Genomic DNA, 19,507 nt, shown 5'->3' with positions numbered 1-19,507 from the left:
TGGTGACTCATCTGTAATCCTAGCTCCTTAGGAGGCTGAGATCTGAGGATTATAGTTCAAAACAAGCCTGGGCAGGAAAGTCCCTGAGACTCTCATCTCCATTTAACCCAGAAAAACGACAGTAGAGCTATTGCTCAAAGTGGTGGAGCACTAGCTTTGAGCAAAAGAGCTCAGGGACAGTACTGAGACCCTGAATTCAAGCCCCACAACCAAGAATAACAAAAAGTGCATTTTCATTTTTGTAGGATTTTTTTTTTTTTTTAGGAAAATATCTGCACTGGTGGCCCACGCCTGTAATTCTGGCTACTCAGGAGGATGAGATCTGAGGATTGCAGTTCCAAAGCCAGCCCAGGCAAGAAAGTTGGTGAAATTCTTATCAACAAGGAGCTTGGCTAAAGTGGGTAGAGAATGATACATGAGCACAAAAACGCAAGGAGGTCAAACCCAGGACTGGCACCAAAAAGAAAAAAATTAATTTATTGAGATGTATGAGAAAATGCCCTTTTTTTGGGGGGGGGGGTCAGTCGTGGGGCTTGAACTCTAGGCCTGGATGCTGTCTCTTGAGCTCTTCAGTTCAAAGGTACAGCTCTACTACATTGATCCACATGGATTTTCATTCCGTGAGACTGGCTGTTTTGTTTTTTTTTTTTTTTTTTTTTTGTGGGTCATGGGGCTTGAACCTGGCCTGGGTACTGTCCCTGAGCTCTTCAGCTCAAGGCTACCGCCCTACCCTTGAGCCAAGTCCCTCTTCCCATTTTCTAGAGGTTAATTGGAGAGAAGAGTCTCAGGTCCTTTTGTGCCCTGGCTGGCTTTGAATCTTTTTCCTCAGATCTTAGCCTCCTGAGTAACTAGGATTACAGCAGGATTATAGGTGCGAGCCACTGGTGTCTGGCAAGAAAATGCTTCGCACCTGCCAGCCAGGCTGACTTTTAAACCATGATCCTCAGATCTCAGACTCCTGAGTAGCTAGAATTACAGCAGGATTATAGGTGCGAGCCACTGGTGTCTGGCAAGAAAATGCTTTTTAAGCAATATGTATATATGTGGCCGGGGGTTTGGCCTAGTGGTAGAGTGCTTGCTTAGCATGCACGAAGACCCTGGTTTCATTCCTTGGTACCACATAGAAGAAAGCCAGAAGTGGTGCTGAGGCTCAAGTGCTCAAGTGGTAGAGCTCTAGCCTTGAGAAAGTCCAAGGACAGTGCTCAGGCCCTGAGCTCAAGCCCAGTACAGGCAAAAAAAAATGTGTGTATGTGTGTGTGTGTGGACAAGGCAGTTAGTTATGTTTTCTCAGCTCCCTAGATTATTCTATGAATATGAAAGAGACTTTGAAAACAATATTTTGGTCTTATAAGTAGCCATGACTATGCTGGTGGCTGAACAAAAATTTCCCTGTAAATTTATTTGAACTTACTCAGTATCTTTATCCTTTGCTTTAGATCTAAAACATTGTCAAAATTGCTGAATTAACCCAAGTGTATGGGGATACTTTGGGGTTTTAACAGGTACCAGTCAGTGGCCCAGACCTGGAGGACAAGCACCTTCATCCCCAAGCTATGAAAATTCGCTCCACTCCCTGGTAAGAGCTTCATACCAAGTGTGAGAGGTGTCATAGGATAGAATCCCTAGTTTGAAGGGGGTTTTGTTTTTAGTGAGTCTTGTGTAACAATGAAGAAACAGTAGGATACCATTACTCACGAATTCTTTGCTAGCAAATGGCCTGATTGAGTTGAACAATCTTGAGATATATTGGTTGTCTCTTGCCATCTGTTCTTTGAGACATTAAACTTTTGGTGTCAGAACAACTGGTGTTAAAGTCATAGAATTTTTGTTTCTGTGAAAATTCAACGGCTTAATTTTTTATAAGAGAAACTTCTTTAAAAAACAGCAAAAAGTATGATAAGTAAAGGGAGCGGTACAAAATTGTCATGCAAGTATTATTTCTTATGTTTTCTTATAATAAAAAAACATGTTGTACAAATGATACCACAGAAGGCAGTAAAGGAAACGTTTAAGTACTCCAAGGTGAAGAATTTGTGTTAGAATATTTAACTACTGTTACTTTTGTGTGCTTACATTTGTAATCCAGAATTGCAAACTGTAATTTGAAAATCATAATGATCTAGTGGAATGCCAAGTAAGACTATCATTTAATTATGCCAGGTTACAAATAGAAATATTCTTTTTTTCTGTGTCTAACAGAACACTTTAAATTGAAAAAGAGTTCTCACAGATTTTGCAAGCAAATATGAGCAATGTGTGCTGTTTAGATGCTAACCTTATAACTTCCTTGTTAAATCTCAGCCTTCTCAAACCTTAATACAAATAGATCTCTCAGGTCTCCACGTTAACTTTACTAACATGTTATGCCTACATGCACATCAGCTATTTCCTCATCTCTTTTGGAGTTAAATCTTAACCTGTGCTTTGCCTCCTGTTCTGTCTTGACTTTGCCAGAAAAATCGAGTTGAGCAGCAACTTCACGAGCATTTGCAAGATGCAATGTCCTTCTTAAAGGATGTCTGTGAGGTACTATTTCTTTTAGATGGTGCCTTTTTTGTGTTTCAGTTATTTATACTTCCATTATCCATTTAAGATCATCTAGCTGTACAGACTCCAAAGTCTTTTAAAAGTCAAACTGTTGACGATTTCAGATTTTGTTGGAATATGTAAGAGTAGACTTTTGTCATTTTGGTGATTGAGAATGATTTTTTTTTTTTTAGAGCTCTGCTGGCATGTGCTTTTGAGCTTTAGAATTCTAATATGTTTGTGTATGGGGCATGTGTGTATCCAATGTCATTTCCTTAGAGTTGTTAAAGAACTTATCAGGATATATTTGCCTTTTAAGATAAATGTGCTTTATCCACCTAAAAGAAAATTACAGCTAAACCCCATTGGCTATGAATGACCTTCCCCAAATGGACATCTTTTAAAGATCATTACTAAAGTACAGTTTATCCCCTTCTTTTTAATCCATTGTAATTGAGTACCGAGTACCCACATGGTAGTCTTCATCTTTTGTGGCCAAAAGAAATAACCTTACATAGATTGTTAAATTCATCATAGACAGCAGTGATTCATTTCTGAAGCTTTGAAAATTTATCCTAGCCTACAGACAGCCTTTGTTTTGTTGTTGCTGTTGATTTATAGTCCAGGTAGTTGGTTTTGAAGCTACTTGATACTGCACTGCATTTCACTGGCTGTCTTCCATGTATCCTAAAGTAGGAAACACATCAGCTTACTAAATTGATCTGATACTGGCAGTAACTTCCCTGTGTTTTTCCATCCTTACAGCAGTCTCGAATGGAGGATCGTTTAGACAGACTGGATGATGCTATCCATGTGTTGCGGAACCATGCTGTGGGACCTTCTACCAGTCTCCCCACTGGTGATATACATGGCTTACTGGGACCATCCCACAATGCACCAATTGGAAGCCTCAATTCTAACTATGGAGGATCAAGCCTTGTTACAAACAGTCGATCCACTTCAATGGTAAAATAGTGTGCACCTTGTCCTAAATGATTTCCATGAAATTTGGGGCAGAATATCAATTTTTTACTGAAAAGTACAAAAAAAGATTTTGGGTTTCTCATTTGTTGTTTAGATAGGGTAAGTATTGAGCCTTAGAGTCACGTAGAACAAGAAAGCAAGCTGGGTACTAGTGGCTCGCGCCTGTAATAATCCCAGTGACTCAGCAGGTTTTGTCCCTTGAAAAAGTGAGTACCCAAAGCAGTAAAGCCTGACTGAATTTCAAATATCATAGTACAGAAAAATTGTTTCTTATCATCTGAAACTGGCTTTTAATGGGAAAAATAATAATATGAAACTATAATTTGTACAGGCCTAAATTAAAACTTTATTCCCAAATGAGCTAAAAATGGAGTTGCAATGATAACTATAAAAAACAAAACACTTTTTAGATTAATCTCCAAGGAGAGTATGATAATTCATCGCATCTTTGAAAAATCATGGTAATCCTTTGCTGGGAGGGTGGGAAGATTCTACTTCTATAGCCACACACATCAAAAGCTCTTTGCTGAATGTCTTTTTTACCCAGATTGTCTTTTAAAGGGATAACATTCTTTTTGAACCTGCTGTTTAATTAGTGTTATGTGTTGGCATGTTTATGGCATGATTTTTAAGGTTGACTACATGCTGTGAAATAGTTTCCTCTGAAACAGATTTATACCTGTTAAGTCATGTAATCAAGGACAAAATTCACCTTTCACCAAAAAGAAAAAGTGTTACTAATACTAAAATAATTTTAATGATAAGGGCTAATAGAATGATAATTAGCAAATATAAATTCAAAAGCTAAATGACTTGAATTCCAAGCTGGTCTTAACTGAAACATTAGCAATTTTTGTTTTGCCACTCCTGAGGCTTGAACTCAGGGATGAGCTTCTTTTGGTCAAAGCTGGCACTGTACTACTCGGGCTACAGTGCCATTTTTTTTTTTTTTTTTTTTTTTTTTGAGTAGTTAACTGGAGGTAGAAGTCTTATGGCAACTTTTCTACCTGGGCTGGTTTCAGACTGAGATTCTCGGATGTCAACCTCATAGGTAGCTAGGATTATAGGTGTGAGCCACTACCACCCAGCTGCCTTCATTTAAAAAAAAAAAAAATTATCCACAGATTCCTGATTTAGAGCATAAATTGACTTGCAGATAATAGGTGTTCACATATGTGGTTTTTTTGTTGTTTTGTTTTTCTTTGGAACCCAAGTCTTTTTGTTTATTAATGTGTACTTCGAGAGTTTTTTTTGAAGTACATGAGATACTTGAGGTAATCCAGGGTGCTATGGCTCATGCCTGTAATCCTAGCTACTCAGGAGTCTGAGATCTGAGGATCTAGGTTCAGAGCCAGCCCAGGCACAAAAGGACCTTAGATTTTTTTTCTCCAATTAACCTCTAGAAAATGGGAAGTGAGGCTTGGCTCGAGGGTAGGATGGTAGCCTTGAGCTGTAGAGCTCAGGGACAGTGCCCAGGCCAAGTTCAAGCCACATGACCCACAAAAACAAATAAATTAATAATAATTTTTTAAAAGAAATCTCAGCATCCAGCCTGAAAAGCAAGTAATCAATGACCAAGTCTGTGTTGACAAGTTATTCAAAATAACCAAGGAAATTTTTCTTCTCTCTTTTCTCTGTTTTTGAGGAACTGCCCCCTGCTATTTTGTTGATTTTTATTTTTTTTTTAATCTTTCTTGGCCAGTCCTGGGCCTGAACACAGGGCCTGGGCACTGTCTCTAAGCTTCTTTTGTTCAAGGGTAGCACTCTATTACTTGAACCTTCGGCTTTTTCTGTTTATGTGGTACTGAGGAATTAAGCCCAGGGCTTCGTGCATGTTAGGCAATCACTCTAACCACTAAGCAACATTCTTAGCCCCTGTTCTTTCTTTTCCTTTTTTTCTTCTGTGTTGTTTTGTAGCAATGGTGGGGATTGATCCCAGGGCTTGGTTCACACTAAACAATCATTTTGCTACTGAACTACATCCCCATCCCTGTGCTACAACAGGGCTATGCCATTAAAAGTTATCTCCAGGGGGCCATGGCCTAGTGGTAGAATGCTGGCCTAGCATGCATGAAGACCCAGGTTCAATTCCTTGGTAACACATACACAGAAAAGTCAAAGTTGTGCTGTGGCTCAAGTGGTAAAGCACTACCCTTGAGGAAAGCCCCAGGACTGGCAAAAAAAAAAAAAAAAAGTTATTTCTGATTTGTAGAAGACCCATCTTCTTGTCTTAACAGATAATAAAATTGTCTGGTTTTTTTTTTTCAGAAAAGACGTGTCATTATAGAAGATGGTAAGGAGGCTGCCATTTGCCAAATACATATATATTAGCAGAAATAAGTATCAAAAGAATTGATTTTGTTGTTCTTTTAACTGGACATATTTAATTACCATTGTAGTTTAGAAGTAGATGAAATTTCAGTCACAGAAAGTTTTTAACACTTAAGGTACATAATGTACATAAACACTTAAATCTCCTTGACTGTAATTATTTATTTATATATATATATCAGGAAAAAAGCTAGAAATTTGGTAATTCTTACTCCTTTTTAAAATAATTTTTTTAGGGCCGGGAGTTTGGCCTAGTGGTAGAGTGCTTGCCTAGCATGCACGAAGACCCAGGTTCGATTCCTCGGTACCCCACATACATAGCAAAAAAAAAAAAAAAGCCAGAAGTGGTGCTGAGGCTCAAGTGGTAGAGTGCTAGCCTTGAGAAAGTCCAAGGACAGTGCTCAAGCCCTGAGCTCAAGCCCAGGACTGGCAAAAAAAATAATAATAATTTTTTTAGCTTGCTTAGTGCCATTTGTTTTGTTTTGTTTTCTGAGTATGTTGTACCAAGGAATTGAACCTAGGGCTTCATGCATGCTAGGTGAGCACTCTACCGTTAGACTACATCACACCCCTTAGTGGGGTTTTTTTTGTTTTTTGGAGGGGGAGTTTGTGGGGCTTGAACTCTGGGCCTGAGCATCATTCCTGAGCTCTTCAGCTCAAGGCTACCACCATGCCCCTTGAGCCACAGCACCACTTCCGGTTTTCTGATGGTTAATTGAAGATAAGAGTCTCACAGACTAACAAAAACATGAGAAAGGGTATTAATATGTGAGAAGTAATGCACCTACTGTCTGGCAAATGTAACTATAACCCCTCTATACATTACCCCAACAATAAAAATTAATTTAAAAAAAGAGTCACACAGACCATTAGTGCCCAGGCTGGCTTTGAACGGCAATCCTCAGATCTCAGCTTCCTGAGTAGTTACAATTATAAGAATGAGTCACCATGCCCAGCTTAGCACCTTTTTAATATTTGATTTTTTTTTTTTTTTTTTTTTTTTTTTTTGCCAGTCCTGGCCTTGAGCTCAGGGCCTGAACACTGTCTTTGGACTTTCTCAAGGCTAGAGCTCTACCACTTGAGCCTCAGCACCACTTCCGGCTTTTTTTCTATGTATGTGGTACTGAGGAATCGAACCCGGGTCTTCATGTATGCTAGGCAAGCACTTTAACCACTAGGCCAAACTCCCAGCCCCTTGATTTTGTTTTTACATGGGGCTTTTTAATGTACTTAACTTACTAATCCCTTTCTGTATGCTTTATTTATCTCCATATTTGTCAAAAGCGAATAGGAAATTTAAGGGGTTTCTACCAAAGTCTTTCATTAGCATTGATATTAATATTGCAATATCATTAGTATGATTACATTGATGTGTCATTTAAATCCTTAAAACGCCAACTCAGATCACTTACAACTATTGAAATGTAGTATTTTGTCTGGTTTTGTTCATGTGTATTTAGTATAAGAGTAGATTGATGCCAGGAAGAAAATTTACCAAGTGGAAAACTGAAAACGAATAAATTATTAGTTTCATTTGGGAATTACAAGGCCTCAGCAAGCTAAAGTCACTGTACACCACATCTGCTTATCAAAATACTTCAGCCCAAGAAGATAGCTCCATGGTAGCACATCTATCTTTTACAACATATCCAGTTATTCTTAGACAGGGATTTCAACTTCAGACCAAACTGAGTTTGGAAGACTGATACACATCTTAAGACGTTATTTATTGGTAAAACAGTATAAAATTCTTCCCAGGAGATCTGTTTATTGTTGTAAGTCTGAAGGAAATTTAATCCAGGCATTTTTCTCAATTAGTTTTTTGGTATTTATTGCTCAGCTCAGCATTTATATCACTGATCAAAATTTGGAATCTTTTTAGCCTTTCTGCTCAGCTGTTAATGTTTTAGGTTTTGATAGCATTTTTATAAATAAAAAAAAGTATTCAAAATTGCAACTTCTTTAAAAGTTTGTAAACTGTAGAGATTTTCAATTTATGAAAGTATCAGAACCATAAGAAATGGGATAGTACTGTCTATTATAAAACCCATCTTCAATTAACTTAAATATCTTGCAGTAGACAGCATTAAAGATCATTTAATTCGCTTATAGGTTAATAATGATTAAATAATTAGTATTCAGTGAATTGGACAAACCATTAGGGTAGAATTCAAAATCAGAGGAATTCATAATGCCTAGTTTTTAGTCTGTCCTTTAATTTTCAAGACCTTATTCATCAACTAATTAGATTTAGCATTTTTTCCATTGTGAATGCAAAAGCCATTGGCCAGATTGAATGAAAACAAGTTCTTGTTGGGTGCTGCCACTGAAGTCAGGCCATACACAGCTTATGAAAATTCAGAATGCAGGGCTATGCCATTTAATGGGCTGAGCCTCTTTCTTCTGAGATGGGCTCTTTATAATAATTGAAATTTAGAGCCTAGCAGGCGAGGGGTTTACCATCCCTGCTACTCCCCCAGTAGTAGCAGCCTGTCAGCTGTATGCTAACGAGATGAACAATTAAACCCAGTCCTATCTGGCTAGCTTCACAGACTCAGACAAAGAACTGTTTATACACCTGTTGTGTATGTAGGCAGAGCCTTTTGAATACAGAATAGCAGATTATAGAGGTACTGAGGGAGCCAGGAAAGTAAGGGTTAAAGAGAACTATAAAGACTGTGAAAGTCAAATTCTCCAGAAAATATATGAGGGCCATTTGCACAGGGAATCAGGTTACAAAGGAAAAGTTCTTGCTAACTTCATTAACATGAAAAACTCCAGACTTTCTGCTTCTCTCATACCAGTTCTTATATTTTTTTAAGGCTTATACTTTTACTGTGTATCAATTAAAATTTTTTAGAAGCCCATAATGTAGGTTCATACAATAAAACATTTAATTTATAGTATATTTGCTGGCATTTATATTCCAAAACAAATGGAGCAACCTTTCTAATTTTCCTTAAAAGTCAAAACCTTAATTATTTAGATAATGATCCTATGTCTGCCAAGCTTTTCATCAAGAAGAAAGTGATGGAATATTTTTATATAAACTTACTTCCAGAAAAAGACATTCTAAAAGAATTCTATAGATGGGTTTTCACTGCAGTGAAAATTTAGTTCATTGGTGTTCAATGGCATTGTCTCACAGAGGTTTAAAATGAGTTTTATAATATAAATAATTAAATTTTAAGACTTGTTTTCTTTTAAGCTACTTTTTGTTTTAATCAAAATGCTAGATTAAGAACACAGTACTATCAAAGATCATTGGAAATTTCAAGTCCTCAACTATTATAAGCACAAACTCAGAATTTCCTGAACCAGTTAAAATAATTGTGATATTTTATCTTTAGAATAGGCTTCAGCTCCTAAGATTCCAAAGAATTTGAAGCTATATACTTTGCTTATTCCATATCTATTTTTATAAATGGAATTTTGAACTTACAGGTTGTTAAATCATTGAGCAATCCATAGTTAGCAAAAAGATACCCTTACTTTTGAAGAATAAACATGACCAGTATGTTTATGAGACAAGATTTTATGAAACATTTACAGTAGGTTTTGTCTTTAGTACAGTTTACACTCCTTCAATGGTTGTCAAGCTTGTAAGTTCTTCAAATTTTGCTAGGTTTTCTAGGGAAAGGGAAATAAAAAGACCGAGACTACCAAGAATGAACTGCCATCATTTTTGTGGTCCTCTCCAAGCTTTCAGATTTTGTGATTCTAAGCCATGATAAAATTACGTGATTTAGAAAAATAGGAACAAGCAGTTCTTTAATAGCCTAAGGAGGAATGATACAAATAATTCTCAGCAATGACTAATCCTCAGATAATTTTTAAGTAGTTATAGCATTCATCAAGTGGACTTTTAAAACGATTCATTCAAGATAAGAATAAAGATGAAAGACAGATATTTATTTGAAAATGTTTTTAATTGCACCCAATGCCAGGTGGCCTGCATTGCCTGAAACTACTTTGGGCCCTTTTGTTTAGCTCAGGAAACTGAAGGATAGACTTCTTAGTGATATTTATACTTTAAAGGTAAACTCCAAAGTCATAGAAGATAAATTCAATATTAATTACTCAAGAGGATTGGAGGATTTAATATATGAGTGATTTTTTTTTCGGGGGGGGGGTGGTGGGTCATGGGGCTTGAGCTCTGGGCCTCGGTGCTATCTCTGAGCTCTTTAGCTCAAGGCTACCACCCTACCCCTTGAGCCACAGGGCCACTTCCTGTTTTCCAGTGGTTAATTGGAGATAAGAGTCTCACTGTCTTTAGTGCCCAGGCTGGCTTTGAACTGTGATCCTCAGACCTCAGCTTCTTAATAGCTAAGATTATAGGTGTGAGCTCCTGCACCAGGCAAAGAGTGATTCTTAACATAGCACTCTAATCGATAGTCCTGTTTAACTAAAGACTTAATCTTTCAGATGACACTTCTGCTATTTTATGAAAAGCTGCATCTATAACAAATTTTTTTTCAATGCTGCAATAGATGGTCTTTGCCTTCTTTTCCTTCCTTTTTCAGGTTATCTGGCTTGTGTTAATTTTGATTTAAAACTTGAGAATAGATACACCAATTTTGTTGTCTGGCAGTACAGAACTTTTAAATTAATTTTACCCTACTTTTGGTGCTTTGTTAAAATTTGTAAGGGATATAGAAGAAGGAGAAGTAAGATAAATCAGGGGGAGGGTACCATAATTAGATAAGCCTTATTGTTTGTGTTGCAGCAACTTTTTGTTGTCCATATTTATTTATATACTTCAGGAAGTGTGCAAAGGATGCTTTCAGATTTATGTAGGATCTCTATGGCTTTATTCCTTTTTGAATGTTTTATTTCCGGTAGCCCATTTGGCTTCTCACAACTACCTTTTAGATTTAAAATTTGAAAGTTACGTATTTAAAAACGATAATTCTGTTTTGCTTCAACAGCAATACTACTAGTATTTTGAAAACTTCACTAAAAAATTAGAAAAATGGCATCTTAACAAACTTGTGTTATATATTGAACCCCTCAAAACTTGTACAAAGTTGAGTGCAGTGGTGTGCCTTTGTAGTCCCTCAGTTTGGAAAGCTGAAGCAAAACAATCTTTTTGAGTCTCATAGTTCAGTAAGTTAAAAAAAAATTAAAAGTAAATGAAATTGGATAGTTCTCAATACTTTTCCTGTTTTTATTTCAGGTTGGAACTCATCGGGAAGATTCTGTTAGTCTCAATGGTAATCACTCAGTCCTGTCTAGTACCGTCTCTGCATCAAGCACAGACCTGAACCATAAAACACAAGAAAATTACAGAGGTAACTATATTGTCAGCTGTCTTCCAGCCTGACTAACTTATCTGGGAATCAGAAGTCATCCTAGGAATGGGCATTCATACCAGTGGAGCCAGCAGCCGAGTGTGGAGGGCTGCATGTATTTAGGTTCCATTTGGTCTGCATGCATAGGCCAGTGGTAGATCATTGGTGGTGGTGAGGGTCATATGTAAACCCATGTTCAGTGTTTGCTATTTATCCTTCTTTGTGTTCCTGCTTTTCTTTCTTCCTTAACTACTACTTGTCGCAGGTAAGCCTGCATGGTCCCCAGTGTCAGAGAGGAGGAAGACTTTTCTAAGAATTCTGAATGGCAGTAGCTATTACTTTAGATGTTGTAATTCAATTGGAGAAACACCATTTTGATAAAAAGCAAGCTGTGGTCAATGTTACAATAAAGCTTATAAGTGCAAACATAATATTAAGGCCACTGCTGAAATACTGTTCTCCCATTTGTTTTTACCCATGACACCTATTTCATTTCTTTATCTGGAACGATGTTAAGCTTATTTCCTTGGCAGCATCTTAAAGTTTAGTTTCTCAAATGTGGTAGATTTCTTATATCATTTTCACGTGTAAAGTAGTATCTGAAAGTGAGCATTGGGTTGACTGTCCTGATAGGTGATAGGTCTTGTTCTTTTCATTACAGATACTGGAAAAAAAACAACAACATAAAAACTTTGTGAACAAGTGTTTTCCAGTGCTTAACAGTACACATTCCTACATCTTCAGATTCCTTTGAACCCCTGTAAGAAGCTAGAAAACTTCTTCCTGTCTTAGTTGGAATCTCATCCTGTATTCTATGCTGCTTTTGTCTCTTTGTTAGGTGGCTTGCAAAGTCAGTCAGGAACTGTTATTCCAACAGAAATCAAGACTGAAAACAAAGAGAAGGATGAAAACCTTCATGAACCTCCATCATCAGATGACATGAAATCAGATGATGAATCCTCCCAAAAAGATATCAAGGTCTCATCTAGAGGCAGAACAAGGTATTTGCTAATACACTACAGGCAAAACAAAACTTGGGATATTGAAGAGCAAATTGCATTATTAATTACTAGCTACTTCCTGAATACTGTTTTGGGACTCCAAGTATGTTTGTCTCATTTAATGTCACATCCCCTTTTTAAAAGGAGGAATATGAAGACTTGACTCTGAAATTGTATTATCTATTATTCTGCACCATGTTATGGTCTAGATGTAAAAAGGACTACACCTCTTGCTGGAATTTGCTTACAGTCTGTATGACAACCAGAGGGCAAAACAGATTTAAAAAAGTTAATGTATATGATGCAGATAGATATATTTGGCCAGTGAATGTTCGCTACAATAAACATCAAGTGGTGGGGCTATCTTGTTCAGGTTAGGCATCAGATTGTGATGTTCAGATTAGGCATTAGCCAATAGGCGAGTGCTTATTTTTATATATTTTTTTTTCAGTCCTGGGCTTTGAACTCAGGGCCTGAACACTGTCCTCAGACTTTCTCAAGACTAGAGCTCTGCCACTTGAGCCACAGCACCACTTCCAGCTTTTTTTTTTTTCCTATGTATGTAGTGCTGAGGAATCGAACCCAGATCTTAGTGCACACTAGGCAAGCTCTCTACCACTTGGCCAAACTCCCAGCCCCTTATTTTTATAAATTTTTATTAGAAAACCACCGTACCTTTTGATTTCATGCTGTCTGTGGCTGAGATTGCTTTACATTGACAGACTTGAGTAATTTCCAGAAACTACATGGCCTAGAAATAGGAAAATACCATATAGCCCTCTATAGGAAAAGTTTGCTAACTCCTAATTTATACAATAATTTGAGAAAAATAAGCGAAAGAAGTACTTCAAATAGACCATTTTCAAAGGAAGTTTTCTAGAAATTGAACTTGATCTTGGCTTTCCATCATGAATTTAGACACTGATCATTCTTTTTCTTTTTCTTTACTAGTCCTGAGGCTTTCTCAAGGCTAGTGTTCTGCCACTTGAGCCACAGCACCACCTCTGGCTTTTTCTGTGTATGTGGTACCTCAGAATCAATCCCAGGGCTTCATGCATGCTAGGCATGCACTCTACCACTAGGCCATACTCTCAGCCCTCATTGTTTTCTTTCTTTGTATTTTTTTTTCTACTTTTGCATTAGTATTAGATGTTTTAGAATACATGTAAGACTTTCAGTTTCTTATCTCCATTAATCTGCAATCTATATGTCACATATTTAAAACATTGTATCATATCATAGTACAAAGGAGATTACAATGAAATGATAGGTGTAACTGAAAAAAAGTAATTTTTTTCCGTACCATTCATGTACTTACCAAGTATCCCTTTGCCTATTGACATTTTCAACAACTCAATATTTTTCCTGGGATGAATAAATTCTTAAGATCCTCATGTTATCATTTTGATGTACATGTCACTCATTGGAGTAATGAGAATAAAGAAGTAACTGGGTGAGGAATCCAGAGACTACTCCTTTGAGGCATCTTAATTGAGTAATTTTATTATTCTAGAAGAATTTTAAAGAAAGTTACTTGTATCTTTTTTCCTCATCTTCTGCATCAAGAGTCACCAGACTTTCTCTATAAAGGGGCAGAGAGTAAACATTTTAGACTTTGTGAGCCATATTATCTCTGTAAGGACTCAATTCTGCTGACACATGCTTCCAGCTTGGCTTTTTTTTTTTTTTTTTTGGTCTGGGCTCAAGTGAACCTTTTGAGAAGTTAGGACTTTTTTTTTTTTTTCCAGTCCTGGTCTTGATCTCAGGGTCTGGGCACTGTCCTTGGACACTTTTTGCTCAAGCCTAGTGCTCTGCCATAACACCATTTCTGTCTTTTTCTATGTCTGTGGTACCAAGGAATCGAACCCAGGTCTTGGGGTATAATAGGCAAGCACGCTCTACCACCAGGCCAAACTCCTGGTCCCCCACCCTGGCTTTTTGCTGGTTAACTAAAGATAGAGTCTTGCAGAGTTTTCTGCCCAGACTAGCTTTGAATCTCTAAGTCTCAACTACCTAAGTAGCTGGATTGTAGACATGAGGCATGAACACCCAACTTGAAAAATATCTGTTCTTTGTGTTATAAGATGCTATGCTATGCTTTTAGTCACTTAGATCTTAAGTAAAATAGAACTTTTATTTTTATTTATTTATTTTTTGCCAGTCCTGACCTTGAGCTCAGGGTCTGAGCACTGTCCTTGGACTTTATTTTGCTCAAGGCTAGCACCACCACTTGAGCCTCAGCACCACTTCTTCACTTTTTTTCATGGCTCAGTATTTGTTTGTTTGGCCAGTTTGTTGGAGCCTGAACTCAAGGCCTGGGTACTGTCCCTGAGCTCTTTTACTCAAGGATAGCGCTGTATCACTTGGAGCCACTGCTCTATTTCTGGTTTTGTGGTGATTATTTGGAATAGACTGGCTTTGAACTGTGGTCCCTAGGTCTCGGGTTCCTAAGCTAGAATTAAAGACACGAGCCACCAGTGCCTGGCTCCCCAGTGTATTTCTTAACATTTTTACCTTGCCTGAATGAATATTTGCTCTAACATTTGGGGAGGGGGGTTGTTCTTTGTTTTGTGGCAGGAGTAGCTTTATTGGGGTTTAATTTCCACATAATCAAATTTTCCAGTTTTAAGTAAAAAGATTTTCTTTTCACAGATGTATAAGTGTGATATGTGTATATTTAAATTGTATATATTTTTACCTTTGGACAATCAGAGACATTGCAACCACCACTATTTTGTCAATACAGACCATTTTTAGTGTGCCAAATTTCTTCGCTGTTTATAGTCCATTCTCTTCCAACCATTGGTCTTAGAAGCCAGTGGCCTATTTGTTACCATGGTTTTATCTTTTCTGGAAGTTTGTGCAAATGGAATCATACATGTGGTCATTTTTTGCATTTCTTTTTTTCTAGAGACTACTTAATGTAATCCATTGTTTCAGTGTAATTTATTTATCTCTTCCTCTTATTGGATGTGTTGCTTATGTAAACAATCCTGTGATCAACTTCCTTCAATAAATTTCTGTGTGCAGGGCCGGGAGTTTGGCCTAGTGGTTAAAGTGCTTGCCTAGCATGCACGAAGACCCGGGTTCGATCCCTCGGTACCACATACATAGAAAAAAGCCGGAAGTGGTGCTGAGGCTCAAGTGGTAGAGCTCTAGCCTTGAGAAAGTCCAAGGACAGTGCTCAGGCCCTGAGCTCAAGCCCAGGACTGGCCAAAAAAAAAAAAATTTCTGTGTGCATATGCTTGTTTACTTATATTCTTAGGGTATGTTTTTAACACTTGAAGCAATCTAGCCTAATCTTTCTCCTTTCTCATTTCTCATTTAATGCCAGAATACATTTGAGGGAATGGGGAAATTTTGACACATTAAATATTGTAACAGTGCTTATTTAACTTTTGTGCCCAAGTGAATCAACTAGGGATTTTGTTGCGCAGGTAATTCTAGTGCTGCTGATCTGTGAGGCATGTTTGGTGGAAGATGGTAGAATCAGTTGTTTCTGAAGAGTTTGGGGATTTTTGTTGTTGTTGTTGTTGTTGTTTTAACACAGATAAATTTAGTTTGTTTATTTGTTTGTTTATGCCAGTCCTGGGGCTTGAACTCAGGGCCTAGGCACTGTCCTTGAGCTTTCTTAAGGCAAACGCTCTACAGCTTGAGCCCACAACATGGCTTTTTTGTTATATGTCATATGGAGGAATCAAAACCAGGGCTTCGTGCTTGCTAGGCAAACAATCATGTTGAATGTAGCTATTACTTCTGTTTAGTAAGATTTATAATTTTCATTTCCATCCTTGTACTTTGTCAGCATATGTTACTTGTAGGGACACTATTAGATACCATTGGTATTTTGTTTTCCAGCAGTACTAATGAAGATGAAGATCTGAACCCAGAACAAAAAATAGAAAGGGAGAAGGAAAGGCGGATGGCTAACAATGCCAGAGAACGCTTACGAGTACGGGATATTAATGAGGCATTCAAAGAACTTGGCCGAATGTGTCAGCTTCATTTGAAGAGTGAAAAACCCCAAACAAAACTACTTATTCTTCATCAGGCCGTGGCAGTCATCCTTAGTCTAGAACAGCAAGTCCGAGGTAAGCTGTCTTCGGAGTGACAGATAACTTACATGCCAGTGCTCGCTCACTTTCCTTCCTTCCTTCTTTCCTTCCTTCCTTCCTTCCTTCCTTCCTTCCTTCCTTCCTTCCTTCCTTCCTTCCTTTTTTATTTTTGTTGCGTGGGGGAGGGGGTTCATGGGGCTTGAACTCTGATCTGAATGCTGTCCCTAAGCTCTTCAGCTCAAGGCTACTGTCCTACCCTTGAGCCACAGCCCCACTTCCCATTTTCCAGTGATTAATTGGAGATAAGAGTCTCTCGCCTTTGTATTGCCTGGGCTGGCTTTGAACCTCAATCCTCAGATCTCAGCCTCCTGAATAGCTAGGATTACAGGCATGAGCCACTATACCCGGTCCCGATGCTTTCTATTAGGCAACTTGTTTGTATATTCTTCCAATATATTTATGCCACTCTTCCTCCAGGATCTAGTTTTCCCTGTTCTTTACCCTGGATCACTGACAAGACCTGCTGGTTAACAGGAGGCCTAATTGTGGCTCCTTCCGACTTTACTGACTTTACACATATGTCTGTGAGAGCTCAGGACTTCTGTTGATGTCCGATTAGTAATTCCATCAATTCCTTTGCATTGAAGTGTGCTGGAATGCCTCCTGTCCCTAAAGACAGAAGTGATTAATAGAGGCTCACAACTCACTGACTAAAGCAGCTGCCCAGTGTGTTGTTCATGAAGTTTGATGCAATCTTCAAGATGCTTTGAAACTTTGTTTTTTTCAGTATGGATTTTTCCTATACATCCTCAGTGCCAACCAGCTATATTGTAGACCCTGGGTTATCAGATAGTTGAAAACTTCCTGTCCTTCAGAGATTTTACCATCAAGCTTGCCTTTTGGTGGTCACCTATCTTTTTCCTTACCAAAATTATGAATTTTTTATCACAAGCCTTTTGGCAAAGGATTCATAAATGTGGCCCTGACTTCTAAGCCTTACCACTAGTCTCTCTGCATTGAAATCCATCTTATTTATTGAATACTCATGTTAGATTTTATTTGAAGACAATTTAGAAAAGAATAGGGACCAATAGATGCTTGAAAAGTAGTTTTCAACTACAGTGATACAGTTTCAGTATGGATTATAGGGGAAAAAAAACTCAGGAAATCAGAGTTTGAAACCTTGAACAAAACTTTCAGAGAGACATTAGTAGCAGATGATTTATTTCCTCCAATATATTAATACATTAGAGTAATGCAAAGAACTATTTTGTGTATAATCAACCTGCTACTAAAACCAAATGCACACTGTTTTGTTGTTGCAAAACCCTTGCGATATCTATGGAGGATATTCAAGGAGTTACAGGCTCCCTTGAAATATTCATGAAGGTGATAATTATTTTCCAGTCATCTTTAGTAGGAACAGTGGCTCCTTAAGCCTACCACTGTCTCCTGTCATGTCACCAAAGGTTTTGTTTTTTAAATTAAAATACACATTAACACCCTTTGTCCCACTGTGAAGACACCTGTATGGAGTAGTCCTGGCCTCCTCAACCATTTATTACTAAAGCTACCGCTTCCCTCTGAATTGTAGAAGGGTTACTTGCCTGGTTAGCAAGGTCCAGAATTGACTCTGATAATGCACCTTTTCCACCATGCTTTAGAGCTGAAGTATGGACTCATATGTGGTTTTTTTGTTTTGTTTCTGCCAGTCCTGGGCTTGAGCACTGTCCTTGGACTTTCTCAAGGTTAGAGCTCTACCACTTGAGCCTCACCATCACTTCCAGCTTTTTTTTCTATGTATGTGGTGCCGAAGAGTCAAACCCGGGTCTTCGTGCATGCTAGGCAAGCACTCTACCACTAGGCCAAACTCCCGGCCCTCATGTGTTTTTAAATAACATTTTCTTAAGATCAGAGGGAGCTAATTCCTAATCCAAGCCATTCAAATGAAATGACTTGTTTGAAACAAGTTATAAATGCTTTCATTCTCAAGTAGACCTTATTCATTTGTAACATTTGACTCTGCAATCAACCTTTTAAGACCAAAAAAATAAAGTTCAGGAATATCTAACATCTAAGTTTGTTCAGACACCTATTTACTCTCTGACCACAGTTAGAGGAAGTCTTTTCACACAGTTCTAAAGGCTGTAAGGACTCTTTTTTACAAACTTCAAATACACTGAATTGTAACTTAGGGGTTAGTTTGATACTCAGAAAAGCCTCTTCATCTCCCAGTTTCATGCTCTGGCCTTTGTTTACCATATCATACCCATGCCTTGTCTTTGTTCACACTTTAAGAGTTTGGTGTAGCCACTGTCCTTTCCTGTATTGTTCCCTTTAGCAGTGCTGAGTTGTTTCCTTATCAGAGTTATGCATGTTTTATTGCAAGCCTTTTGGCTTAGTGCCCCATATAGTAAATCCAGTTTGGCTCCTCCCAGTGCATGGCTCATAATTTCACATCTCATGATTACTGTGTTTAAGAGTAAGTAGCCTTGCTATTTCTGTTCCCTAGTAGATTTCATGTGCTATCAGCTTTACCTGAAGCTTTTCTTTTCTCAAAACAAATGTCTAAAATCCACCCACAGGAAATCCAGTTGCAGTGAGGGTGGCCAATATGGGTATGTAAACAAAATGCTTACCATTGTAGAAACTGCTGGTTACAAAGCTATAGGTAACTATAGAAGAAGAGTCACTTCTTAAAATTTAAGACCAAAAAGTTTGTTCTTAAATTTGCTCAGTATCGTAATACAGTCAAGTTCTCAACTAACTACCAGAAGTTAATATATAAGATTTCCTTAATGGAAATGTGTGATGATCATATCTTCCACATAACATTTTCTTAACATCAGACCTTCCTAGCAAATTAACACATTTGAGCTGCTCACATATGTCAAAAGATATGTCAAGATAGCCCTGGTCTTGTTTGGATCAAAGCTGTGTGTGCTTCCTGTTTCCTAGAGCCTGCTGTAACATCTGGTCATTCAAGCCCTGCCTGTTCTTCTTTAGGTTGACTATAGGAAACTACAAGCTCTTGCCTGACTTGTTAAGTTTGGGTTCTAGACCTCTGTAGTTCTAGCTTCCTAGCCTGCCTAATATGAACAGAGTCACAGTTAGCCAAGAACTGTGTTGCACTATGAAACAAATGTGAACCTAGTTGGCCTTGGAAATATTTCCAAATCTTACTCTGCCTTCCTTACACTTCACTTGTTAATGTGTGCTCTCCTCTCTGTCTCTCTGGTCACCTAGTTAAAAACAAACTCCTGCAAGTCAAATGTACAATTCTTGTTATGAAAGGATACTGTTACAATTCCCCTACTAG

General features: G+C 37.9%; 1 protein-coding gene across 8 annotated transcripts in view; it reads left to right on the top strand.

The window, feature by feature from the left end:
• Positions 1-19,507, top strand: part of Tcf12 (transcription factor 12) — a 266,660-nt gene that overhangs the window by 240,364 nt on the left and 6,789 nt on the right. For 4 of the 8 annotated variants that reach the window (XM_090358330.1, XM_090358331.1, XM_090358335.1 and 1 more), the window contains 6 exons: positions 1,503-1,576; positions 2,455-2,526; positions 3,292-3,492; positions 11,018-11,132; positions 11,971-12,133; positions 15,992-16,224. In XM_090358330.1, coding sequence (XP_090214456.1) covers positions 1,503-1,576; positions 2,455-2,526; positions 3,292-3,492; positions 11,018-11,132; positions 11,971-12,133; positions 15,992-16,224 — 858 coding nt within the window. The remainder of the gene's footprint in view (positions 1-1,502; positions 1,577-2,454; positions 2,527-3,291; positions 3,493-11,017; positions 11,133-11,970; positions 12,134-15,991; positions 16,225-19,507) is intronic. The other 4 variants (XM_090358334.1, XM_090358338.1, XM_090358333.1 and 1 more) reach the window with 2 other exon arrangements.

The sequence above is a fragment of the Megascapheus bottae genome, chromosome 25 (genome assembly GCF_031878675.1).
Source record: "Megascapheus bottae isolate mThoBot1 chromosome 25, mThoBot2.hap1, whole genome shotgun sequence".
Taxonomy (NCBI): domain Eukaryota; kingdom Metazoa; phylum Chordata; class Mammalia; order Rodentia; family Geomyidae; genus Megascapheus; species Megascapheus bottae.
The sequence above is the reverse complement of the archived record's forward strand: the minus strand, read 5'-3'. Positions and strand labels throughout refer to the sequence as shown.